We start from the raw sequence: 23,616 nt of genomic DNA on the forward strand, positions 1-23,616 counted from the left end.
GGAACTCATCTGTCTCAATTATATACCTCATCATCATCAAAACATTTATTATTCCTCATACAAGACTATCTTCTCATGTGGCTATATCATCCATAAGTTTTCTCTAAATATTTTCAGAAAATTTATAATTTCAATTGAATTTCCCACAGAGGGTATGAATATTGGATTAATTATAAGTACCATATGTTGAAATTTTACATTTTCAGAAAATGTTTACAGTATGGAAAAGAAAAGGAGGTCTGTTCAGACTTTTTTCTTACCTGAGTGCCCAAACAAGCAACCATCATGTGCGTGAGAAGTTTAGCTGCAAACATTGCACACCTGGTGCAGAAAAGGTGGGAGATAATAGCCAAAGTGAACCCTAGAAAAAAAAAAACAAAAAAAAAGGGGAGAGGGAAATGTAAAGCTTAGGCTAATACACTATGCTAAATAACAATAACAATGCTGGATCTCTTGAAGGTGCAGAACATTAAAAAACAAAAAAAGCCCCAAACCTTACAGAGAGAGTATGTTCACTTTGGTTCACACTGGCATCACTTATTAATTTATTACCAAAGTACTAACATCTACTTAACTTTTTCATAGGCTTGGGAGCAAAAATAATTGCATAATGTAAACAAGTAATTTCTGCAGTCTTTTTTTTAATTTCTGCATGGTATGTCATAATAGTTAAATATCAAGCGAAGGTAACTCTTCAGTGTTCATATTACTGCATCCAAAAATGCTTTTGAAAACGAACAAATAAAAAATGCCTCCATCTGGGTAGCATTGTTTGAGGTGATAGCTCTAACCTTCACATGCCAGTCTCCCACTTCATCGCTGTTCAGCGCAGAAATCTGTTATAGCAGTACTCAGAAAGAATAACACCACTTTTCATTTCATTAGTTCATTGTGAACATGAACAGAAGAGAAATGGGACGGGCCCCTTACCTACCAGTAAGTAGTTCTTAGAAGAAGGACCCTGGGAAAGCTACGCCACTAAGGAGAATGCTGCCAAAGCTCATGCAGAGTTAATTGTTGGTGCACTTCCACACCCCAGGAAGGGCAGAATTTGGATACTTAAGGCAGATCTTTTATTCTCTTTTGAGACAGACCGGTTGCTCAACTACAAGTATTTGTAAGATATGACTAAAATAAATCATTGCAGACAGAATTCTTTCTAAACCTTTGAAAGATTAGCTAGTGATTTTTTTGCAACTATCTACATAAGAAAATTTCAGAAATAGTAATATTCTGTTTCACTCTATTGTGCTATTTTTTCTCCCCCCCCCCCTTTTTTTTTTATTCTTCACACCTAGGCGGAGACGTTAGAGAAATAAATAATATCCTTATAACTCTTAAACCTAAAGCAATTTGTTAATTGAAATAATAGATTTAAATATATATAATCACATAAGGAAGCACCTTACACCAGCCAGAGAAGCTGAAAGGCATTGCAGTTATATGCAAGGTAAACCCCTAATCAGGCTAAACTGTTCTAATTTTTAAAATACATTCTTACAACACAACTACAGTAAATGACTATTGCTGAGCAAGGATCTGAAGGTCTTTATTTCTTCCAGTTCAGGAAAAATTTTCTTAGCTTCAGTTTTTACAGCATATTGGTTTACTTTGTAGTGTTTTTTCCTTCAGTTTTGATGTCGTTTTGTATTCTATGGCATATGTGTCTCATCAATTTGTTTTTTCTGGGGTAATCACATTTGTTTATTATAGTTCTTTTTTTTTTGCTTTCACTAACACAATCTAAGTTAGAAGCTTAATTGTATTTTAAAATCTGCTAATTTTTATCTGCTAAATATTCTTTCATCATTGTTAAATAAAACAATCGATTTCTATGAAGCAGGTGAAAACCAGAGTTTTCTTATCTTTTATTTTCTTTTTTATGGCTGAGGTTTTAAAACAATTAAGGAGCCTAGCTTTAGTCTGTTAGGGCAGCTTGCTGGGTGGGAATGAATAGGGGATTTCACTGTTTGCACTGTTTTTGTTACTCATACGGTGGTGACCCAGTATAGAAGTCATAAATCTCACAAGGAGCAGACTCAGAACACCATTTAAGTGTCTTAAGGTTAGACTAAGAATCCCTTTAGCATTTTTTCTTAGTGACCCTGTTACTCTTAGATTCCTGCTTTCACAGCGCTATCAACACAAGAAGAAAAATTTACTTTCATCCTGATTGCCTGCAACATAATAGTGAACTGACTGCACTGTGAAAGGTTAATTTCCATCTCCTTCAGAAGGCAAGCAGAGTTTAAAACTTAGGTCTCAGGTCTGACATTTTGGGACTTTGGCAAATGCTATTGTAGCTGTCAATAAAGTGAGTCATGGTCCTCATAGGAAAAACTCTTGGGCTTCTCCCAAGATGTCAGAATGCAGTTAGGCAACAGAGTATAATGGAGATTTACACACATGATATGGAATGTATCTCCTTCAAGGTATCGCTTCTGAGTATAAATTGTCAACTAAAATCACCAAAAAGCTTTCAGGCTAGGTTGAAAAGTGTCTGAAAGACGTAATGAGGAGGACAATTGTACTGCTGCTAGAGATACAGGTGAATTTAGGATCTTTAACTTTCTTCCTCCAAATGAATGACATATTTCTCTTTTGTATGGTTCAAGAAGGAAACATATTTCTTTGCTAGACTTTTTTTTCCAGGTGCAAAATTTGTCAGTGTGCAAATACCATAGCAGCTGGCGACTTTAATACCATGAAGGTAGTTAACAATCTTCCCATACCCCCCCCAAAAAAATATTTTCCTCAGTTACTAAAATCACTAAAAATCAATCAGTCTTACCAGTCATCAGTTGTTATGAATGAGAAAACTGTCTTAAATCAACTGACCTGAAATGCAGATGAATCCAGAAGAGAAAAAAGCCTCATTGTATGAAGACAAGTTATCTGTTTGGGCGTAAACTGCATAAACGGACATATGAGAACAAGAGCATTCCACATAGTCTGACGTGTCATCAACCACTTTGCAAAACCCGCTATCAGACAGCCAGCTGCAAAACAAAAGGTTCACAAAATTGGAAATGGACTTGTGTAATTTATGAGGTAAGCAGGCTTGAAAATTGTTGTTGTATCTCTGAAATACCAAGTTGTCTAAACTATTGCACAGGTCTTTTCTTCCAGGTGCAGTTCTTGGAATAGCACATTTACATGAAATTAAAATATGATTTATAGCTTTTTTTACTTTTATGATTGAAAAAATTGTAAATCTATGATAATGTACATTTTTTTCCACTAGAGAATTTTTGTGGCCATGTTTTTAAAACTTCTGCAAGATTTACAGGTCTGTCTGACTTTCCAAATAGTTTGTTATTTAACTTGCACAATACCTTACCCCATTATGGAGAACACTTCATTTTATACTGCTGTTTGTTGTTTTGAAACTGAAATTCATGTTTTGTTTTCTTTCAGTTTTGCTGAACTGCTTTTGAAAAAGGGTACTACAGGAGACATCCTAAGCCATTTCTAGTGGAAATGATGGCTGGTCTGTGATATAGGATCTAGATAAAAGGTAAACATACAGGTAAATTCTGCTGCATCTCCTTGCTGAAGAGAAATAGTTTGTATCAGTGACAGACTGATATAATCCAGTCAGCCTAATGAAATCATATCAAAACCAACTAGACCTCAGCAGGACACAGACCATAATTATCTCCAAATTAATTTATACTGTGCGAACAGGAACAACACAATTTAATCAAATAATGGATCATTGAAGAGCATACACAGAAAACTTTATTCCATGGTTTGCAATGGTATGTGTAGCAACACGAATGGAAAATAACCAGCAGTTCACCATTTCTTCTAAAAACCAGAAGACACCAACTTAAGCTAGTAGAAGCAATATTTTAAAAAAATAAATAATTAACAAGAGGTGGCTTTTCTGCCAAAAAGTCACAGCCCTGTAGATATCACTGTCAAATAATGTGCTAAAATTCTGGATGGTGCAAGGAAAGACTAGAAGAGATGTTTGTGGTAGACAAATCATTCGGGGTACGAAATACACAAAATCACATTCAGCTCTCAGAGTCACTGGAGAGTGTCGTATTAGGGGAACTAGTATTTATGCTAGTCCTGATCTTACTCTTCCCTTGACATTTACGTTTAGCCACTACTGGAGACAGGATACTGGTCTAGATAAATCCCTAGTCTGCCCTTTAACATTTTTCTTTGTTCACTTACAGAGTGTTTTTCACAGACCCAAAGAACAGAGCTGATATTAGCAAATTAGGAACATTCTGAGACACTGACTTGAAGCAATACCAGAGATGCAGGTTTAATTCTCTGCTTTTGTAAGAACGGACTTGAAGTTCTGCTTGATAAGAACTGTAAAGAGTACAAAGTCATTAATAATAATGAAGTGATGCCATTCCTGGGATTTATGGCCTGTCAGCATTGCCTAACACAACATTACATAGTCTAAATAGTATTTTCTTGAAAAAAGTCACAAGTAGAAGTCTGAGAAATGTCTGAGCTAGAATAACTACGCATTTTATTATATGGAAAGTTTTATGTGCTGGTACAAAGGCCAGAAAAATTAACAAAAAAAAGACAAATAGGAAATTGATCAATTTTATACTTGAAAATGATCTAATTGGAGTCACATCTTATGCAAATACAAAACTAAGCAAATTAATAAAATAACCTTTCAGCGGCTTGATTCCAGAGGAGACATAGAGACTTTTGCGGAACAATCCGACTTCCTGTAGCATAAATCCGGTAAATTACTTCACTGTTATCTTTCAAAGGCTGTGAACTCCGACCCTTCAAACTCATAGAAAAAACCTGAAACAACACATAAAACGTAAATACAAATGTAATATTAAAATTAAACAGTGCTCATTTTAATCGGAGACACACAAAAATGTTCACATTATTTTAAATACATTTAAGATGTTTTGGCAACATCTGAGTTAAATTCATTTATTGAAAACATAAATTGCATTATCTTCAAACCTTGTTCTTCAGGGCAAGTTCTTTATCTCCAGTAAGGAACCACTGCTGACTGCTGTATTCTGTGAACTGCACAGATTCACAGCTCTCTTCTTGAGGAGGTGATAATACAACAGAGACCTCTAGTAAATGTTCAGGTACTTGAATAGAATCCCCATCTTTTCCATCAAATCTGTGTCCATTGATTTGCTGAGGAAACCAGTTGTGAGCCATTATTGCAATGTATGGGCAGCTATCAAGGATATTTCTACCTCTGTTGAAATGGAAAAGCAATAGGGCTGGTAAGTGGAACCGAGCTTCACTATTCTTCACAGAATGACTCTAAAATGTATTTGTAATTAATACTTTATTCCTCCATCATTTTTAGGCTTTATCACATTCGATAGACAGGCAGTTTCAGTTTCTGTGAAAAAAAGGGGGGCTGAATTATTATGTACTTCAGCTTCCCCATTTCCCTTCTGGGTTTTGCTCGCTATGATTTGCAGCCACAACCCCTCCATGGTAAACTAGGTGATCAGAATATTCATCTTTATAACTTGTTATAGAGATGAGTCTACAAGAAGGAGAGACATTAAAATGGATAATCTCGCTTTACCTCTTATTCCCAACAGAGGATGGAAAAAAACTTAGAATAAAGAATTTGAACTTTCGAGTTCTGGGCACTGTTCAGGATAGTGCTGTCTTTTGGCTGAGATGGGTTTCATACCCCCTACAACTTAGAAAATGGCAAGAAAAGTTACATCCCCAAAAGAAGTTAAGATAGAAATAGAAACCATGCTGATCTTCTGAAGGGAAAAAAAGGTGTTTTTTTCTAAATTCGACTACCAGTTGTTTAATAGATTCACAGTGGGAGAAACTATCTGTCTCATAAAAGTGTGTTATTTATTTCTGCAGTCATCTGTTTCTCCTGCCCGTTATCCTGACCACAGGATATTATTGCACTTACAGACAAAACTAGCAATTTGAAACTACATGTAAAAACGACAAGTAGCTTTTAAAAAAAAAAAATATTGAAGCGAGCAAAACCCAGTGAGCACACAGAAATTACAAATTTGCAGGAGAATTTTTGGGTTACTTACTCTCATCTAAGTCTTAGAAGATGGCCCTCCACCATACAACGATATGTTACTTTCTTAGTAAGATTAATGAATACTTTTCTATGCAATATTTGAGCTAAAGGTGAATTAATACATCCCAGACCTCCTGACTCCTACTCACATAGCTATGCCGTATCAGTGTACCAGTTTTTTGTGACACCATCTCACAGTGCCAATACAGTGCTTTGCAAGATTGTGACAGAGTGCAACACATTTTCATATAGGTAACATATTAGATGACCAACAAGTCCCTTTTCTAAAAATGTCATTGAAATTTTGACTGTATCAGTAAGTTGTCACATATTTCCAAAACAAAATTTGAATTCAAGTTTACTAACCTTTCTCCCGGTGATCCACACATTATCCCAGTCAACAGGGAAAAAGCAAACTTCTCAGTCACCTCAGCAAGCAGGCTATATCCTCGTGTGTCCTCACGTTTCGGGCTAGCCAGAGCACAGAGTATCTCATAGAAAAGACGTCTACTTTTATCAGTGAGTAACTGTTTTTTACCTACATCTGTAACCTAACAAGAAGAGAAGAGATCAAACAACATTTTATGCACAGAAGTCTGCTTATAACATTTCCTCATGTTGAACAGTTTAGTAAGACTTCTATTTTTATCCCAACATTCATTCAGAAAGTTCAGAATATTTTTTCCTCCTTCTGATCACTGCTATGGTTAGGTCTATGTCAAAACTACATAAAAATATGCTTACTAATAGGGACTTGATTATTAAAGAAAGTATTTTTTAATTTTTCATTCTTTCAATAATCAAAGATTTTTGAGTCCTGAGAATTTTTCACGTTATTTTCTCCGTTTGCTGTGTCAAAATAGCAACAATCGCAAATGAACTGTTGTTCACGAATACGGTTATACCGCTTTGTGTCTAGGCATTTAAACCTATTTTCCAGCTCCTGTGCATTATTCCACAAGTCCAGAAGAGCCAGAAAGTCGTAAAACTAGTCCCAGCGCTTTCACAGAACTTGATGCAATGCTGAAGTGCTCAGCTACCCTGCCAACCTGATTCCCAAAGCTACTGCAGGACTAAAGACAAGCTGCGTGCCAGGTTAAGGTAACAGCAGACTCCAGCTGGCCCTGGTAGGATGTGCTTATGTGTTGGCTGCAGCCAGCTGTGAAGATATGAGCAAACCTTGGGCCTCACTGTCTCATGCCAGTGCTAAAACCAACAAAGATGTGGCCTGAGAATCAAGAAATCATAATAAGCTCTATGAAAGTATGGCACCGAAGGCAAAATTTTGCACAGCAGAAAATCCTGAACTATAGGTATGTACGCAAAATTAATACTGGTTGCTGCTTTCAACCTATTTGATTTTATTATTTCCTGCCACTATCCTAACTAGTGGCAAACAATCTTCCTCCTTGATTGTGGGACTTCATAATGTTTATTTTCACCTTTGCAGTCTGCGCCCCTGAGTCACTGCTGTGGATGCCAACCTTGACCTGATCACAGGCCTACATGTTATTATAGTCTTATTAAACTCATTGGTCATTCAAGAAAGAGCAGGAAAGGATTACCTTGTCTATTATATGCATCACAGCAGTAAGTTGCTCCTCTGTAGTTTCTGTGGCCACTTTGACATTCAGGTTCTGGAGGACTCTGTGTAAAACGGTGTCATCAAGAGGCTGATGCAGTTGATCAATCAGCCCCCAAACTGGCAAGGAGTCCAACTCTGAGACAATGGTGACGTTAGCAATACCATACACGTCATCTACTCTGGCACCTCCTGTGGGATTAGAAAGTACAACCTGGAAACGTTTAGGAAATGGGTTTAAAGATCCTGTCTTTGGAGTCAGGGTCACATCCAGAAACGTATTTCTCTGTCCAGGTTCAAAAGTCAATAAACCTTCAGATCTGGCAAAATCTTGTCCTGCCACAGCTGGAGATATGAAGGTCCGACCAATAGGTTCAGGTTTGTGTAGCTCCTTAAAACAAACCAAAAGAGTTTTAGGTAACATTACGATAGATACGATCATTCAAAACCAACTGCTGTAGAACACACAGATTTTAAATGGGTAAAATTTAAATGTGTAAAAAGAAGTCCTCTTTCAAAATGCAGTTAAGAATGATGTAACAATTACACTAAATGAAGTATCTCCCTGAAACAGCAATCTGTCACTTGTAGTCAGTGACAACCTAGGGGAAGAATTATATGTAGTCAATAGTAAATATGATCCCTCTCTTTCTTTTCCGCAACAAAAATCATAAAGCTTTTCTGGGTGAACAGATATTACAGAAATGTTAGCACATCCGTAAGGTGAATTCCAGAGGGGCTGATGCAAGTTTATGCCTGTAGCATGAAGTCCCTCAGTTCAGGGTACAGACAGGCATTACAGATACATAAAAACTAAACAAAAACAAGGGAAAGGTTTTGGAAATCTGTGCCCAAACTAATATCAACTCATTGTATTTTCAGTCCCAGTATAAATACTTAAAAGAACAACCTATTTAAGTCCAAAGGCAAAGCAAACACTATAGGATACACATGCAAGGCAGACAGATGAACTTATCTAGGAGTGCTATCTGGCTTCATTTCCCTGTGAAGTAGCACTGGTTTTACCTTCCATGAGGTTTGCAGATACTGTTTCATTCTTCACATTCTTGCTCTTTTTGTCAGTTGCCATAACCTTGATATTACATCTGGTAATATAATAAACTTTCCTTAAGTGGAAACTAACATTCTGTGCTATTATTCAAATGTATGATTTTTCAATAGTACTTATTCATTTAGTAAGTACAGATTGTGTAATGATTTTTAAGTAAAGGTCTCCTACTGTAAAAAACAAGGATTTTTATTTGTGAAATACTAGACCCCTTTTGAAAACACTGACTTTTAATTAGTAGTGTTTACTTATGGAATAAATCAGACATTTTTTTGAGTTCATATGAGAACTTGGTAAATAATGCAGTATGTATCTCTTCAAAATTGCTCTAGAATATGATCACATCATCTGCACAAATTCCAGTGAGAAGTTTCCTTTTGTTTGTGGATTCCAATTGAGAATTAGGAAACGGGGAAATAAGTGGTAATAAAAGCACTAGTGACAAGAACAATGCTCAAGAAGCCTTTGTAGTAATGAGATAAACATCTGTTTCCAGTTAGCACCTCACGCTTCCTGTCTTCTGTGACCCCTTATTTTGCAGGTACCAACAGTACCAACACTTTGGGCTTGGCCATGTACCCTCAAAACCTAAAAATGTCCAAAGAAGGGTTGTTATATAAAAAATATGAATAGACAAAGAATTGCCTCCTATATTTCAGTTTAAAGATACCCTGGACAATAGCAATTTCTTCTACATTTAAGAGCTAGATTATAATGAACTCTTGACTGGAAACAACGTGAAAATTTGTTAGCACACATTCTAACTAAAACACTGGTCAGCTACTGTATAACAAATGCATGCAAACACCATGTAATCCTATACAGTTAAAATAGATATGCATGCAATACAACAAGAGAATGCAAAACCTTTTCTTATAAAAGGTGATGGAAGTACACTGGTGACACAATGCTTCTTTATAATAATCCTCCCCTGAAATAATGCTTTTAGGCATAAAATCAAACACATTCAACGCAGACCAAGCTAAGCACTATACTAACTATGAGGAAACTGAAGGAATCATGTTTTTGCAGCTGTGTTACTTCTGCTAAAGGAGAATATTCATCATCTGTCAATAATAATGAGTTACTCAGAGATAAAAAGGTCAACAGTTAGAAGAGTCTGGTGTTTCAGCTGTAAACATAACAAAAATGAGTGGGGATGGTAAAATTGACAAGCATAAGACATTTTCAATCAGAAGAACAATTTTCAAGTTTAGTATTTCAAGAACATGGAATAAAATTTGATGAAAGTACTCTTTCTCTTTTCCCAAGTGTGCTCTGTATATTAATAAACTTGTGACCTAAACCAGCAAGTGTGTTGGTATCTGAATCTTCATAGTCTCACCCATCACGATAAAAACTTAATTTCAGAATAAGCCTCAAAAACTGAAGTCTCATAAGAACCTTAGGACAAAGAAAGAAAAGTATTTAATGCCTGATTGACTGTAGTCTTTAAGGCCACTGGAAGGTACTATGAAGAAAATCACTCTTGGCAATGCAATGAAAACAAGGTCTTTCTACTAATGGAAAACCAATGTTAGACCATAGAAGCCCAGCAAATGTTTGACTCTTTTCTGAAAAATTACTGTCACATTTACTTTAGAGAATGAAAAATTATTTAATAGTAAAAATAAGTTAAATAATAAAAATAATAACAGAAGTCTTACCTGCATGCTATAGCTAGCCATTGTGGTTACTGATGTACTAGAATCTCTAAGCACTTGCAGACTGATTAAAGTTGTCTTCTTATAAGCCACAGCAAAACGAGATCCCACAGCAAAATAAACTAAACCACGAGGAGCATCACTTTCAAGGACTGTTATAAAAGCAAATCTGGCACTGCTGTTCAATGCAGCTCCTGTGCTTACGGCATACAGCTCAACAAAAAAATACGTTTCAAATTCAGGTACCTGTAAATGAGGGATGATTTTGATATCATTATTAGACCTACTAATTGCTTTCAGCTTTAAAAAAATGTACACATTATTTTGTATGTGCAATGGATTACTTGTACTAACAATTACCAAAAGCATTCTTCTTGAAATGTGCAGCAAGTACAATGAAGTATATCCTAAAAATAATAATATTGCAGCAGGCACCACTCTTGTCATGTGCAATAATGACATCTCTGGTTTTCGCATGGAACTTTACTGCAATAAAGCAGCTATTTATACACTATGTGTACCATATTTGCCATAAGACATGATGGCAAACTCTTAGAGAGCTCCATTTTCCAGATTATAGAGTTACACAGCTATACACTTCATGAGGAATTTTCTCTTTCACTTTAATTTTGCCTTACAAAAAGGCATGTATACACCTACTTACCTATGAAAAAACTGCACAGAAGCCTGAGTATGCAGTTTCAAATCTGCAATTAATATTGACTGTATTCAAGTATTGAACTCTAGTAAAGTTTTGAAAAACATTTTACATACAGCCTTAGTGTACACTAACACGTTTATACATATTTTTTACAAGAAAATCTCACTAGATTTGAACGCTTAACTGAATTTATCCAAAATCCCAAAGCCTGGAGATACTATGTGGTAGACTTTTGTGAGGTTTACGATGTACTGAAACCTTGTGTCAGTATGGAAATACAAGCTATTGAATTTTAGTGTTCATATATCAAAGAATTAGTCTAGTCAATTCTACAAACTTAATGCCTGTTTATTGAAAATAAGGTAGCAATATTAAATTTCAATATATCATGTTGCCCTATCTTTTATTTTCTACCTACAATACAGACATAATATGTTTAGAAATACACATCTAATTACTGAAATTCCAGAAATAATTGGAAATATGTTATCTGAACCTATTACATGCACTCATGAAGCAGCAAGCTAGGAAAAAAATTAGTTCTTTACACAACAGTAGCAGTACAATAAAAAAGATGATCATTGAAGACAATTTTTTATTAGTAAACATAGCTTTTTGTTTGAACTCTGTATTTTTTTAAATCCTACTTTAATTCTAGGAAAGCAGGATTCAGCTTTTAGCTAATAAAGTCAGTACAACTGACTAAGTAAAAATTTTCAAAAGCTAGAATACGTTATACCATATGCCATAAAAAAAATGTAAAATATTTATTGAATGTATTTATTACTTCATCATTTCACAGTGTATTTGTTACTAATTTATAAGCTATCTTATGGAAGAAGAACCGGAAGATTTAGGAAATATTTGGGGCGGTTCAATAGCATATATTTTTAACGGAGTTGTTGTTAGGTAATTCTTTAAATTGAATGATCTTGACTAATTGATGACAGGCACAAATTTACTGGAATGCTACAGGGAACTTCAGCCTTCCATTAGTGCCTGTTAGAGTGGCACATGCTTGCACTTCATGTGCTACAACTGCATGGCTCTGCCACTACCGCACTGTTGTCATTAAATAATGACATCGCTCCTTTGGACTAAACAGGTTCAAAATCCCAGTTTACTCAGTGAGGCAGTCTGTGCCCCAGTCATATATATGTATTATTCATTGGCTCTGTAATTTAAAAAAACATCTGAAGATGAAGAAGGAAAATGGCCGTCTTTATTACAGAACTAAGAGAATGCATCCTACTCACTAGTGGGAAATCATTATTAATCAGTATTAATCACTGTTAAAACCCTATTAAGTATTGCAGGAAATCACTATTTCCCACAGCCTACGTCTTGCATTATTTCCTAGAATGTAGTCAGAAAAACTACAGAAACCTTCTCATCTTGTCCTTTTCCACTCGCCAGACCTCAGCTTTGCCACTGGCCTGGCTGTTAGGATACTTTCTTGGAATGTTTCAAGCTCTCCACTCTGAAAGAATGACAAACATTAATCCTTCCTTTCTTAAGGGGATGGTTTAACCACTAGCTATTCACACAAAATTTTTTTTTTCCTTCTATTTTCAGTAAAAACAACTGAATGCTGTGCTTTGTGTTAATTCAATGACGTCTGCATTTGTGAGTGCCAGCTCAAGGCACTTAGGCTTAGGCGTACCCAACTGACAAATGCCAAATGGCTTCAGTGGATGATGGCTGCTAAACTGAACGCCGCTACTCGCAAGCTGGGTGTGCACAGTGACAGAGTTTGAGACACTCAGAGATTCTTATGCAGCTTTATGATTGAGTATTCACAGTTCATTGTGCTAGATTTAGGCATGTAGAATTGTGCACAAGTTGCAATAAAAGTTTTTTTGCTGAACAAGGTGCTATTACTCACAGGATACGCTTTCCATAAACCACTTCCACTAAGAAATGCTTGGAGTATGAAGGATGAGTCCAGTATATGAATACTCATCTCACTGAAGTTAACTCCATTCTTTTTTTCTTATTGTTCTGTAAAAATCTGAGATCTGCAACTTACTCTTCAATTCAAATTAAATACTCATCTCCTTCCCAAATTTTTACCAGTCACAATGGAGGTAGTACAAGCCTGTAAGAAAACATGTGTTTGCAGAGGAACGGAGCAGATGTTAAGTTACCGTCTTCAAACTGTCCCCTACACATCAGTTCCTCTGATCAGAGGAGTTTTTTCATCTTGATAAACTGCAATTCAACACCATAGTGCTGTACACAAATAAGCAATAATCACTTACATTATCAGGTTTTATTTCAATGGAGATGTTGCACATTGTTTGACCTGCCAGGCAGGTAGTGGCTCCCAGCACAGATACAAGTTCATTCTCCAAGTTCATGCCATCCTCCAGAAGGACAACAGCTGTTTTATTGAAGGTCACACGCCAAAAGATCTCCACATCTTCAAATGCCCTATAAGCAAAGCAAAGGAGTAAATATGTACTGAAGGAGAGCACTAACGCTTTAGGAAACATAAACCACAGAGATAACATACATTTTATGTTATTATTCAAAATTTATTGTTAGGGAACAAACTGCTTTAAGATGAAAAATTATCTCTTTATTTAAATTCCTTCCTCTAAAACTTGTTTAGATTACCAAAAAGTAACACAGGAAAAAAATAAAGCAATTACAGGCAGCCAGATTCTTCTCAATTTTTGTTTCAGAAAACATGAGATTAGCTGAATAAGAGACACCCGTGCTTAGAAGACAGGGATGTGCCCAAGTACTTTCCTTAATACTACAGTAACCATGTGCCTGGAAAGCCAGGAAGAATTTGTCTTTCCTCTAAGTTTAAGGAACTTAGCATACTTGAGTATATTTGTTTAAATTACACATGAATGTGCAACTTACGTTTGTGCTAATTAGAAAAAACATAGTATCTGTGTGAGTGAAGACATAAGCATAGTACTGACACTTAGGTATCTTCTTAATTGTTAGTATTCATGCCTACATTATACAACACAGGGAGATGAGAATTTGAATTATACCTTTAGCAGTGCAAACACTTTACCTTAAGCAACACTTTCACACTTGCACTTATAATTACAGTGTAAGTTAGAAAATATTTGGTTTTTCCGTTTCTGCTTTGTAACAGTGCAGTGACAGACCGAATCACATTCACAACTTAAAAGCCTGTTTGCCAACTTCTGGGAAGTTATTAAAGGAGCTAAAAGTCAAAGATCTATTCTAAAACTCTGTGATAACCTCCTCCACTGACAGCAGCTTCTTTGACTCAACATATTACAGCGTGTGGGAAGGGCACTTGAATAAGCTGTTGCCGGCACCTGTTTGGTTGCCTTGCGACAATCAGTAGCACCTCTCTGTTTTCTGAGTCTTCATCCAGTACAAGACCACTTTGTACTTCTGGAACAAATCCCAAAACGCCATTCTGGAAATCATTTCCTACATAGGAAACAATCCATGAAAGTAATTAGCAAGAGCTGAGCCTAAATTACAGTTTTAATGTGGATAACTGCTAAAAAAATAAAGACCAGGTATCAAAAGCATGATGCAAAGTACCACTTGGGGATGCCTCAAGAAAATTTCTTTTAGTATTTCTATTCTTAACTTACACTCCATGCTTATCTAGAACTTCAAATGTTGGAATTTCTAAATTTCATTTGAAGCAGTGGAACAAGTATTTACAAAGTAAATTCCTTGTGAGAGTCCTGGCACCATCTATAGACAGAAGCTTGTATTTTCAGCAACATTCAGACTGAATTCTGTGTCCCTTGACTTCAAGAGACTAGGCGTTGCAGTAGTCCAGAACAGTGTCAAAAACCTTCCCTATAATGCCCTTAGGAGATATCACTTCAGGTATATTGTTCTTTGTTTACTGTAAGCCCTAAAACATATTCTTTCTAAACAGAAATGGGCCTCAGTGTGCCCCTACGTGGACACAGTAGGTTATGGGATAAAGATGGGCTTCCAAGGAGAGCTTTCTTATTCATCTTATTCATCTGGTTGACAGCCGGCTGAACATGAGCCGGCAGTGTGCCCAGGTGGCCAAGAAGGCCAACAGCATCCTGGCCTGTACCAGCACTAGTGTGGCCAGCAGGAGCAGGGCAGGGATCGTGGCCCTGTACTGGGCTCTGGTGAGGCCACACCTCGAATCCTGTGTTCAGTGTTGGGCCCCTCACTCCAAGAAGGACATTGAGGTGCTGGAGTGTGTCCAGAGAAGGGCGACGGAGCTGGGGAGGGGTCTGGAGCACAAGTCTGATGGGGAGCGGCTGAGGGAACTGGGGGTGTTCAGTCTGGAGAAGAGGAGGCTGAGGGAAGCCCTCATCGCTCTCTACAACTACCTGAAAGGGGGTTGTGGTGAGGTGGGGGTTGGTCTCTTCTCCCAAGTAACCAGCGATAGGACGAGAGGAAATGGCCTCAAGTTGCGCCAGGGGAGGCTTAGATTGGATATTAGGAAAAATTTCCTCACCGAGAGAGGGGTCAAGCATTGGCACAGGCTGCCCAGGGAGGTGGTGGAGTCACCATCTCTGAAGGTGTTCAAAAAACGTGTGGACGTGGCGCTTCAGGACATGGTTTAAGGGGCACGGTGGCATTGGGTTAACGGTTGGACTTCATGATCTTGAAGGTCCTTTCCAACCTTAGTGATTCTGTGATCCCATCCATAATGTTGTTGAACCCATTCACTTTCCCAAACCATTATATCAGCTTTTCTCCTGCACCTTTAATTCAGTGTGTGGAACTAGGGAGCTGCAAAATACTGCATTGTTCTCATGGGAATGTAAATAACTCAGCAAAACAGCAGTGGAGGAAAAAACCCCAGGGTTAATGAGGAGAAACTAATGTCTTCACAGTGTTCCATTAAATCTTGCTTCTAGAGGATTTCTCCTTTACAGGTAGTGATGGTTTTACTCTGCAATTGGGAAGGCAATCTAGTTCCAACACAGTGCATATTAAATGTCAATATATATTCTGAAGATTAACAAATACTCTTTTTTTCTTATGCGCATGCACGAATATCTAACCTGTGGTATCTTTCTATCTCTACAGTTAAATGCAGATACATGTTTTGAACCTTCTCCTTAACATACGTTGTTTCCTGATCTTTATGTGCTTATTGTACTCAGGGCGTAACTCTAGGACATGTTAATACATGTGGATTTAATACAAGTTCAAATTCCAGCCTGTGCCTGTGCACAGACTTCTTCGGTTAACTTGCACATATGGGCAACCAGTTCCTTCCATGGTGAACTCTGGAGATGATGCACATGACAGGAACATGTGATTTATACAATCTCTTCTGGTATACATAATTTTGGTTGCTGCATACACTCATCCAACGGCACAGCTTAATCCTGGCTTGCAATATCTACCTTGTTTTGTTAAGACTATCTAAATACACAAAACTTCCAGTATAAGTTGGACCTTACATATAATTTTCTTGATTAGCTTGAACTGTTACAATTCACAGCTTGTTTCTAAAACTTAATCTGTATTGCAGTTAAACTTGGTTTATAATCAATTGGTAGGCCTGATAGGTAACTAAAACGTCAGGGAAATTGGAGCTCTGACATCCTTTCCTCACAGTAGCATGCAGTGACCAAAAGAAAATTCTTCCCTGGTGTCTACGTAAGCCCATTCCTATCCTCCATCCCCAGAAGCAGAGGATGACTACACTGCAGATAAGAATGAAAACAGAAACTGCTTTTTATACTATGTACAAACACCATGCAATGTAGAAGTGACAAAATGGCAAACAAAACCAGAAAAGCCTGCAATGCTACTACATCTGCAAAAAAAACCTCTCAAGCTTAGCCTTTTCCCTTCATGAAGTAAATCGGGACAAGAACAGATATAAGCAGCATCTATAAATGTATTTTGAGGGACGTTGCTAAGGGATACATGGTAGGCTGGGTGCATTAGATGCTTCCTCTGATCTAGAAAACTCAACATTTGGGAATACAATACCCTGCTTATTGACAAATAGAATTCCAATCTTTATATGAAAATTGCTACGAGAACATACAGTTATTTACTGTTATTTAATTCAGCTGTATTTACTGAATTTCTGGGGGAAAAAATATTACCTGCAATAATTACTGTTGCAAAAGAAGCGAATCCATATTCATCTTTTCCTTCCACAATCTGAGCTCCACATTCAGGATTTGAAAGGAAAACATAAAACAATTCCTGTCCTTCAGGCTCATCATCATCAAAAATTTTTATGGACACCTTACTTTCTCCTTCTCCATCCAGTAAAGTCAGAGGGACTGACTGTTCCTCAAAATCTTCTCCTTCCATTGCCCATGTGAAGTTTGATTTTCCGTAAACACTTCCAAACGGATAGGAATCTACTCCACTCTGTGCACTCACTCCCCCAAAGGTTTTAACAGTTACTTCAATATCGCCAGTAAAACCCTCAGTCCTTCTGATATGAAGTATCACTGTGTTAGGGGTACTGTTGTTTGCATCTTCTTCAACATAAATAAACTCTGGCCCCAAACTTAGTATTCCATGACGAATATCATTAGCCAGGATATTAACTGTTGCAACACTGAAAGCTGGATTCAAACGTGGACTCCAGGCAGCATTCACAGGTTGAACATCCAAAATTTCCACAGCAGTCAAATTTACAAAAAAAAATTCCTCCATTTCAGACACAGTGTCATCAATTATTAATATTTCTATCACAGCATTTGTCTGAAAACGTAAAAAAATAAGCTCTCCATTGTAGATGGGTATAAAGTCCTCTAGTGGTTTGGCACTTCCTGGAATGGTCTGATATGTCAATTTAGTGAGATTACTTTGAAAACCAAACAATCTTTGGACATGTAGTGTGACTGCCTGAACGTTTTCTTCAACTGAAACAGACCTTGAGTTAAGAGCAAACTGAAAGATCCCCATTGGCTCAATTTCAGCTATTGTAAATCCTGATCTGAAACCGAAAACATATCAATGTCAAGTGAGGAAATACGAAGCATGAAAAGTAAAACACCCAAGCAGAATAATTTCAATGGCTGTAAGAAAGTGGATTAAAAAACTGTGTTAACAGTAGAGGGAAGAAATAGCAACCATACAAAGCAAGATGTAAAGACGTTCCCTGAAAAATATTTTTGCAATGATTGGATCGAACACAGGCTTAATGCATCCTGAGTCAGCACAGGATCCTTTACAGAGTAAAGGATAAAAAAAATAAGGCCTTCCTGAGAAAATGGAGAGGCAAAGGAAAGTATGATGTTTTTCTATTTTGGACACAACACAGGGAGATACATTACAATACAGGCTCCCCGAGTAATACCAGCTTTAACTGCAGAATCAACTTTCTGTACCAAGAAAAAGCTGTAGGGTAGACAGAGTCTAGCAGATCTACAGTTTTAGCCAGAAAACTGGAGAAGGAAGGGAAGTTATTTTAAAATTTAAGGTGGGGCTTTGAAATACTAACTGATCCCCCCCCAACATTACTCATAGTAATTTTTTACAGATCTGAGCCCTATTATCTATACCAATTTAAGCTCTACTTTGTTCATATTAAATATATCCCCTTCTTACTGGAAAACAAGAATAGAGACTGAGACTCTTTGCTATACCTTGGGTCTTACACTTATCTCTAGAACTGACCGACTATTCAGTGCTAGAGGCTACCAAATGGCACTACAATTACAGTGAGCGATGTTGTTTGACAAACTAGACCCTTTCCACCACTAAGGGAGCCAAAAACTCTTCAAAGTAATTGTCAGCTTTACCTCTTGTGGGATGTAGTCTTAAGTTTTCTAAAAAAGGTCATTCTCATATACTCAAGGTATTTGACTCACACAGTAAATAGATGCTCTGAGGAGACCAGTCCACAGGACAGACAAGCCTAGGAGAAAGGGTCAGTCTCAGGAGTTTAGACATCCAGTTCATTCCTGACTTTCTTCAGATTTGCCAGTGCAATTGTAATATGCTGAAGCCAACACCTTTCTCCATACGCAGTGTTACTCTATGTCCACTCTTTTTATACCAGGTTTAGCTATTGATGATTAAGGAAGAATGAAAAGGAAATAGTTCAAAGAATAGATAACAACTTAGATAAGATGGAAAACTACATTAAATGTTTTTAAGAATAAAAAGAGGGTTTTAAATGTTAGGTGTTTTCAGAGCATTTCTTGATAAATTTTATTTATTCTAAATAATGTTTGTTACCTATAATTTTTTAAATATGGATTCTTAGGGACACTAAGGAAAACTGTTATTGTTGCTTTTGTTCTCCAGCTTCCTGGCTAACACTGCTGATCTTGGTTCTTCATTTTCTTAACTGCCTCCATCATTCTAGACGCATTCTAGGCAGCTTGGATCGCAATGATATGAAATAGACTGGAGTTGTAGAAAAGCCTCACTTCTGATCAGATCTGCAGTATTGACACTTGTTTCTCCCCAAGACAAGACATAGAAATTCATCAAAGGTGACACCACAAGTTGCTAGCTACCTATAATTTAACAGGGATTTGTATGAAGGTATGTGCCTGTACACAGGTCATAATTCTTACAGCGTCTGTGTGACTCGAAAGTATAAGCAATACCCTTACCTCAGGCGAGCCCCACCAGACACATTGCTGTGCGCTGCTGTTAAAGTGATGGCAAGTGACTCGCGTTTGTTTAGGCTTGGAGTGGCCTGAAATGAAATTACTTTACTTTGCTCACCAGAGGAAAATACAACAGCACCTGAAGGGAAACAGAGCGCGAGAGAGAGCCCAAGTCAAAATCACTGAAGAGGAATCCTCCTCTTACCCGGGAACGTGCCGAGACAGGGACTGTCATCACAACCCCACTCTCTTTAGGACGAAGAAATCTGCACGAGAATGTCCTTCCTGTTTAAAGCATTGTGCTTACCTCCCAGACTTAGATCTATGAAGCTTAGTTCTTTTTTGATCATAAAATAAACGTATCCCTTACAGACAAAAATTAGACCATACAATTTCATTCTAATGACGCTTCATTAATAGAGGAAGCATGTAATGTCACAGACAACTGAAAGGTGGTATCATCACTAATGCAAACTGAGCAGTTTCCTCAGACAAGTACTTACCAAACGGAGGAGTAATATTGCCTGGCTGAGCAAAGTCAGTGATTAGGACTGGCGGGTATCCTGAAATCCAGCTAACTATTACAGAGCCATAAACTCCTTTTCTGGTTATGACAGCTTTGCCTGTTCCTGCTACGATGTCTGTAAGTCGTAAAATCGCAGATTCGAAGCCAACCTGTGGAAACATAATAGATTCTGTTACAGAAAATGGAATAAAAATGGGAAATAACATATATGAAAGCGTTTTAAATTTTGTAAAATACAGATTTCACAAAAACATGTGTGTATATGTATGTATGTATGTGTGTATATATAGGCATGTGTGTACATATAAATACATTCTTCCTTCACAACTCTTCAACAATACTTCTAAATCTGAGATTTTTAAGAATTAGAATTTCTCAGGGAAAAGGAACCAGTACGACTGACGTTTCAGTATTGAAAACACTGAATATAGCATTCTGTGTCTGTTCTTTAAAAGAAAAATAAACCAACCTGCCCTTGATGCTCACAGGCAATAACTGTGGGACTATATATACATAAGTCTAAAATAAATTATTAATTGTGTACCCAGTGAAACATGAGTTGCTGCCACATGACATTGTTCACAAAATTATTCTTGCTAATATGATCTACTTTACTTGTTCTTTGAGCAGCAAATGGGACTGAAAGGGTAATTTGCACATTCTAAAAGCAATGGTAAGTGGATATATGGTAGCAAACGATGTTTACAGAAAGACCATTTCAATTAAGTTCAATTACAAATGGAAAGACAGAACAGTGTCTCAAGACAATTAAAACCATTCAACAGAAACTTCAATAAAATTTAACGGATAAAAACTCAGTATGCTATTGTCTTTTCCTGACATACAAAAAGAGAACTGTAGCACAAATTCTCTTTTCTCATTCTTGTATAAAGTAGACAAATGGAAAATTTCCCACTCAGTGATTAGCCAAATAGGCCATCGACAGCATTAAAAATCAGTACGACCTCCATTTCTTTTTGAACATAGTACTGCATACACGCTGTTACCTACTTTGGAGCTGCTATACTTAAAGGAATAACATTGTCCAGAATTAGTTATTTTCCTTTAAGTCTCAGAACTTTTCAAACTGTATTAACACATTTCTATAACAATCTGTGTCAGAGAAAAGAAAATACAGAGTACAAATAGTAACTGGAAAAGTCTTGTCAGTCATTACATTGGTTGTAATGATGAAAACTTCAATGAAAACCCAACTGAATTCTTACAGCAGCTATCTTTTGTAATGAAGTGTTACCCTCCTGTGCTAGAAATGTTACACGGCAGCCCGTCCACTGACCTGTGAATTGGCAGCTTCCTCAGGAATAAGCAGAACAGCTGACTTTGCTTTTCCTAATATTTTAGGCACATCCTTGGCACTTCCCCTAACCAGGCTTACATTAATCAGTTCCAGAGTAAAATTCAAGCCAAGTAGAAGAAATGCCTTGAGAAAGAGAATTTAAGTTAAAGGTAGAAATTTAATTCCTCTAAAAAAGTGATATGTACCAATTCAAAGAACTAAGTAGCAGAACAATCTGCAGATTTTGTTCTACTTGCCTACAAAAAGCAGTGTTTTCAATACAAGTGTTTTCTTGATGATGTTTCTCAAAAGAAATACAGCTAAAACATCAATATTGTGAATGTGATATACCAGCAGTTTGTTGGAATGTCAGTTTTCAGAGCAACTACTGCAATGTTATTAAATTGTATATAACACAGTGGGCCTCAGTTTGATTTTAATTCTCAGGATTAAAAAGATGTAAGAAAGATGGATGTGAAGGGAGGTAACTGTGGGTGTAAGACTGTAGTAATAATAACAAACAGCCAGGGAACACAGAGAACTGAAGGTAGATTTATCTGCTGCTTCGTGAGTCAGCACTAACAGATCACCATTTACAATTCAAAAGGGAAACTTGAGAAAATATTTGCATACCTATAATAAAAAAATATTGAACTGATAGTAACACCAAGCAATGATAGAAGGAAAAACTGAATATTTGCAGACGTGCATAGCAGTGATTTTGTAATTATTATCTGAAAATGTGGTATTTAAACCCACTTCAATTCCATAAATAGGAAAGTCACAATACTAAAACTCTCTTCTCTGTGTATACTTCTGCACAGTGGATACTATTGAGAGTTTAGTGTCTTACTCCAGCACAGTTATATTGTGGTGAATACAAATGGAATCAATAGATGTTGTAGGAACTAAAAGGACAATACAGACCTGGCTGCTTATTGGCACTCTTTTCACTCCAAAGCTGGCACCATCTTTTACCGTGACGTACCCCATCTCATTCCCAGGTGCAATTACTGCTTCTTCATGAGGAGGTAAGATATGGTACTGAACGATCACTTCTCCAAATGCCCCAGCATGCCGAGTTACATTGATCTGAACACACCGGTCCAGGTTTTTCTCTACTAATAGTGACTGCTGATCAGAGTACAGGGCAAACACTCCATGGGGGTCATCATTTGCAAAAACATTGATCTTTGAAATTCTTTTCTCTTGGTCTAAATCGGCTCCACCTTCTACTGAAATCAGCTGCACCACATAGTTTTCATCCAGTTCTGGAACATCATCAGGTAACAGGTAGATAATTATCTCAGCTGTACTCTGCCCGTCAGCAATGACAACAGATCCCTCTGTCCTAAGAAAGTCACCTGTGATGTCAGATTCACTATGTATTTCCCAATAAACCTGAAAGCAGTTTAGAAAATGAACAAAACAAAAGAAAGCAAAATTACCCGCAGAGCAGAGACTTTCATATCCAGGATCTAGTATAGAGAGATATGGAAGAGATTGGTTTGAAGTAGGCAAAACTGAAACTGGTTTAGGTATGCATAGAAAAAGGCACGCCGACTATCTTACAAAAGGAGGGTGTGTTGTTCCTTTAGCAGTACTATGAATGTAAAGATTTCCGTTGTATACCCTCAGAAGATTTACTTTAAACTATATGGAATCTCTGTACCATGAAAAAAAAAACATTTCTACTTTTGCACCAAGACATCCTCACTGGTCTTCCTCTTCCCAAGATTCCTCACATTAGAAAGGGGTGAAGAGTTCTCATGAAACACAGCAGATGCTCATATTAATTGATTATTTTTTTTAATTAAACAAACAACTGTTAAAATGCTGACTTCTGAACAACTTTAGATAAAAAACAATGTAAGTGATGGTTCAAAATAACCCGACTCTTACCTTTAAGTATGCCTGGAATAAAGCAAATTGTGATGATCTTAAAGAAAGCTCACTATGTAAATATGTCCTGTTCTGTTCTCCCATCGAAAGCACACAATGAGAGCGAGAGAGAAAGAAAGAACAGCTCTGCAGTACTGGTTTGTGGTTTGGGTTTTTTTCCTGACCAGAGGACACTGAATCTGACTTTCCAAACCACAAGTACTAACACTGAACCCTTGCTAAATTCAGTCTAAAATGCAACATTTCAAAAACGAATTTGAGATACAAGCAATTGAAAGGCATGGAAAAAAATATTCCTCCACACTGAGGATGATTTCAGATTATATTGTTTATTAGGAAAGAGT

General features: G+C 37.0%; 1 protein-coding gene across 1 annotated transcript in view; it reads right to left on the reverse strand.

Annotated features, from left to right (window-relative positions):
• Positions 1 to 260: 260 nt before the first annotated feature.
• Positions 261 to 23,616, reverse strand: part of LOC104617135 (G-protein coupled receptor 98-like) — a gene marked incomplete at both ends in the record, with an annotated part of 35,840 nt that continues 12,484 nt past the window's right edge. The window contains 14 exons of the mRNA XM_010282372.1: positions 261 to 361; positions 2,839 to 2,999; positions 4,652 to 4,791; positions 4,963 to 5,212; positions 6,395 to 6,579; positions 7,594 to 8,001; positions 10,347 to 10,589; positions 13,266 to 13,437; positions 14,313 to 14,430; positions 17,073 to 17,920; positions 19,551 to 19,686; positions 20,051 to 20,222; positions 21,371 to 21,514; positions 22,298 to 22,771. Of these exons, the coding sequence (XP_010280674.1) occupies positions 261 to 361; positions 2,839 to 2,999; positions 4,652 to 4,791; positions 4,963 to 5,212; positions 6,395 to 6,579; positions 7,594 to 8,001; positions 10,347 to 10,589; positions 13,266 to 13,437; positions 14,313 to 14,430; positions 17,073 to 17,920; positions 19,551 to 19,686; positions 20,051 to 20,222; positions 21,371 to 21,514; positions 22,298 to 22,771 (3,552 nt within the window). The remainder of the gene's footprint in view (positions 362 to 2,838; positions 3,000 to 4,651; positions 4,792 to 4,962; positions 5,213 to 6,394; positions 6,580 to 7,593; positions 8,002 to 10,346; positions 10,590 to 13,265; positions 13,438 to 14,312; positions 14,431 to 17,072; positions 17,921 to 19,550; positions 19,687 to 20,050; positions 20,223 to 21,370; positions 21,515 to 22,297; positions 22,772 to 23,616) is intronic.

Source organism: Phaethon lepturus, unplaced genomic scaffold, assembly GCF_000687285.1.
Source record: "Phaethon lepturus isolate BGI_N335 unplaced genomic scaffold, ASM68728v1 scaffold16132, whole genome shotgun sequence".
NCBI classification, from domain to species: Eukaryota; Metazoa; Chordata; class Aves; order Phaethontiformes; family Phaethontidae; genus Phaethon; species Phaethon lepturus.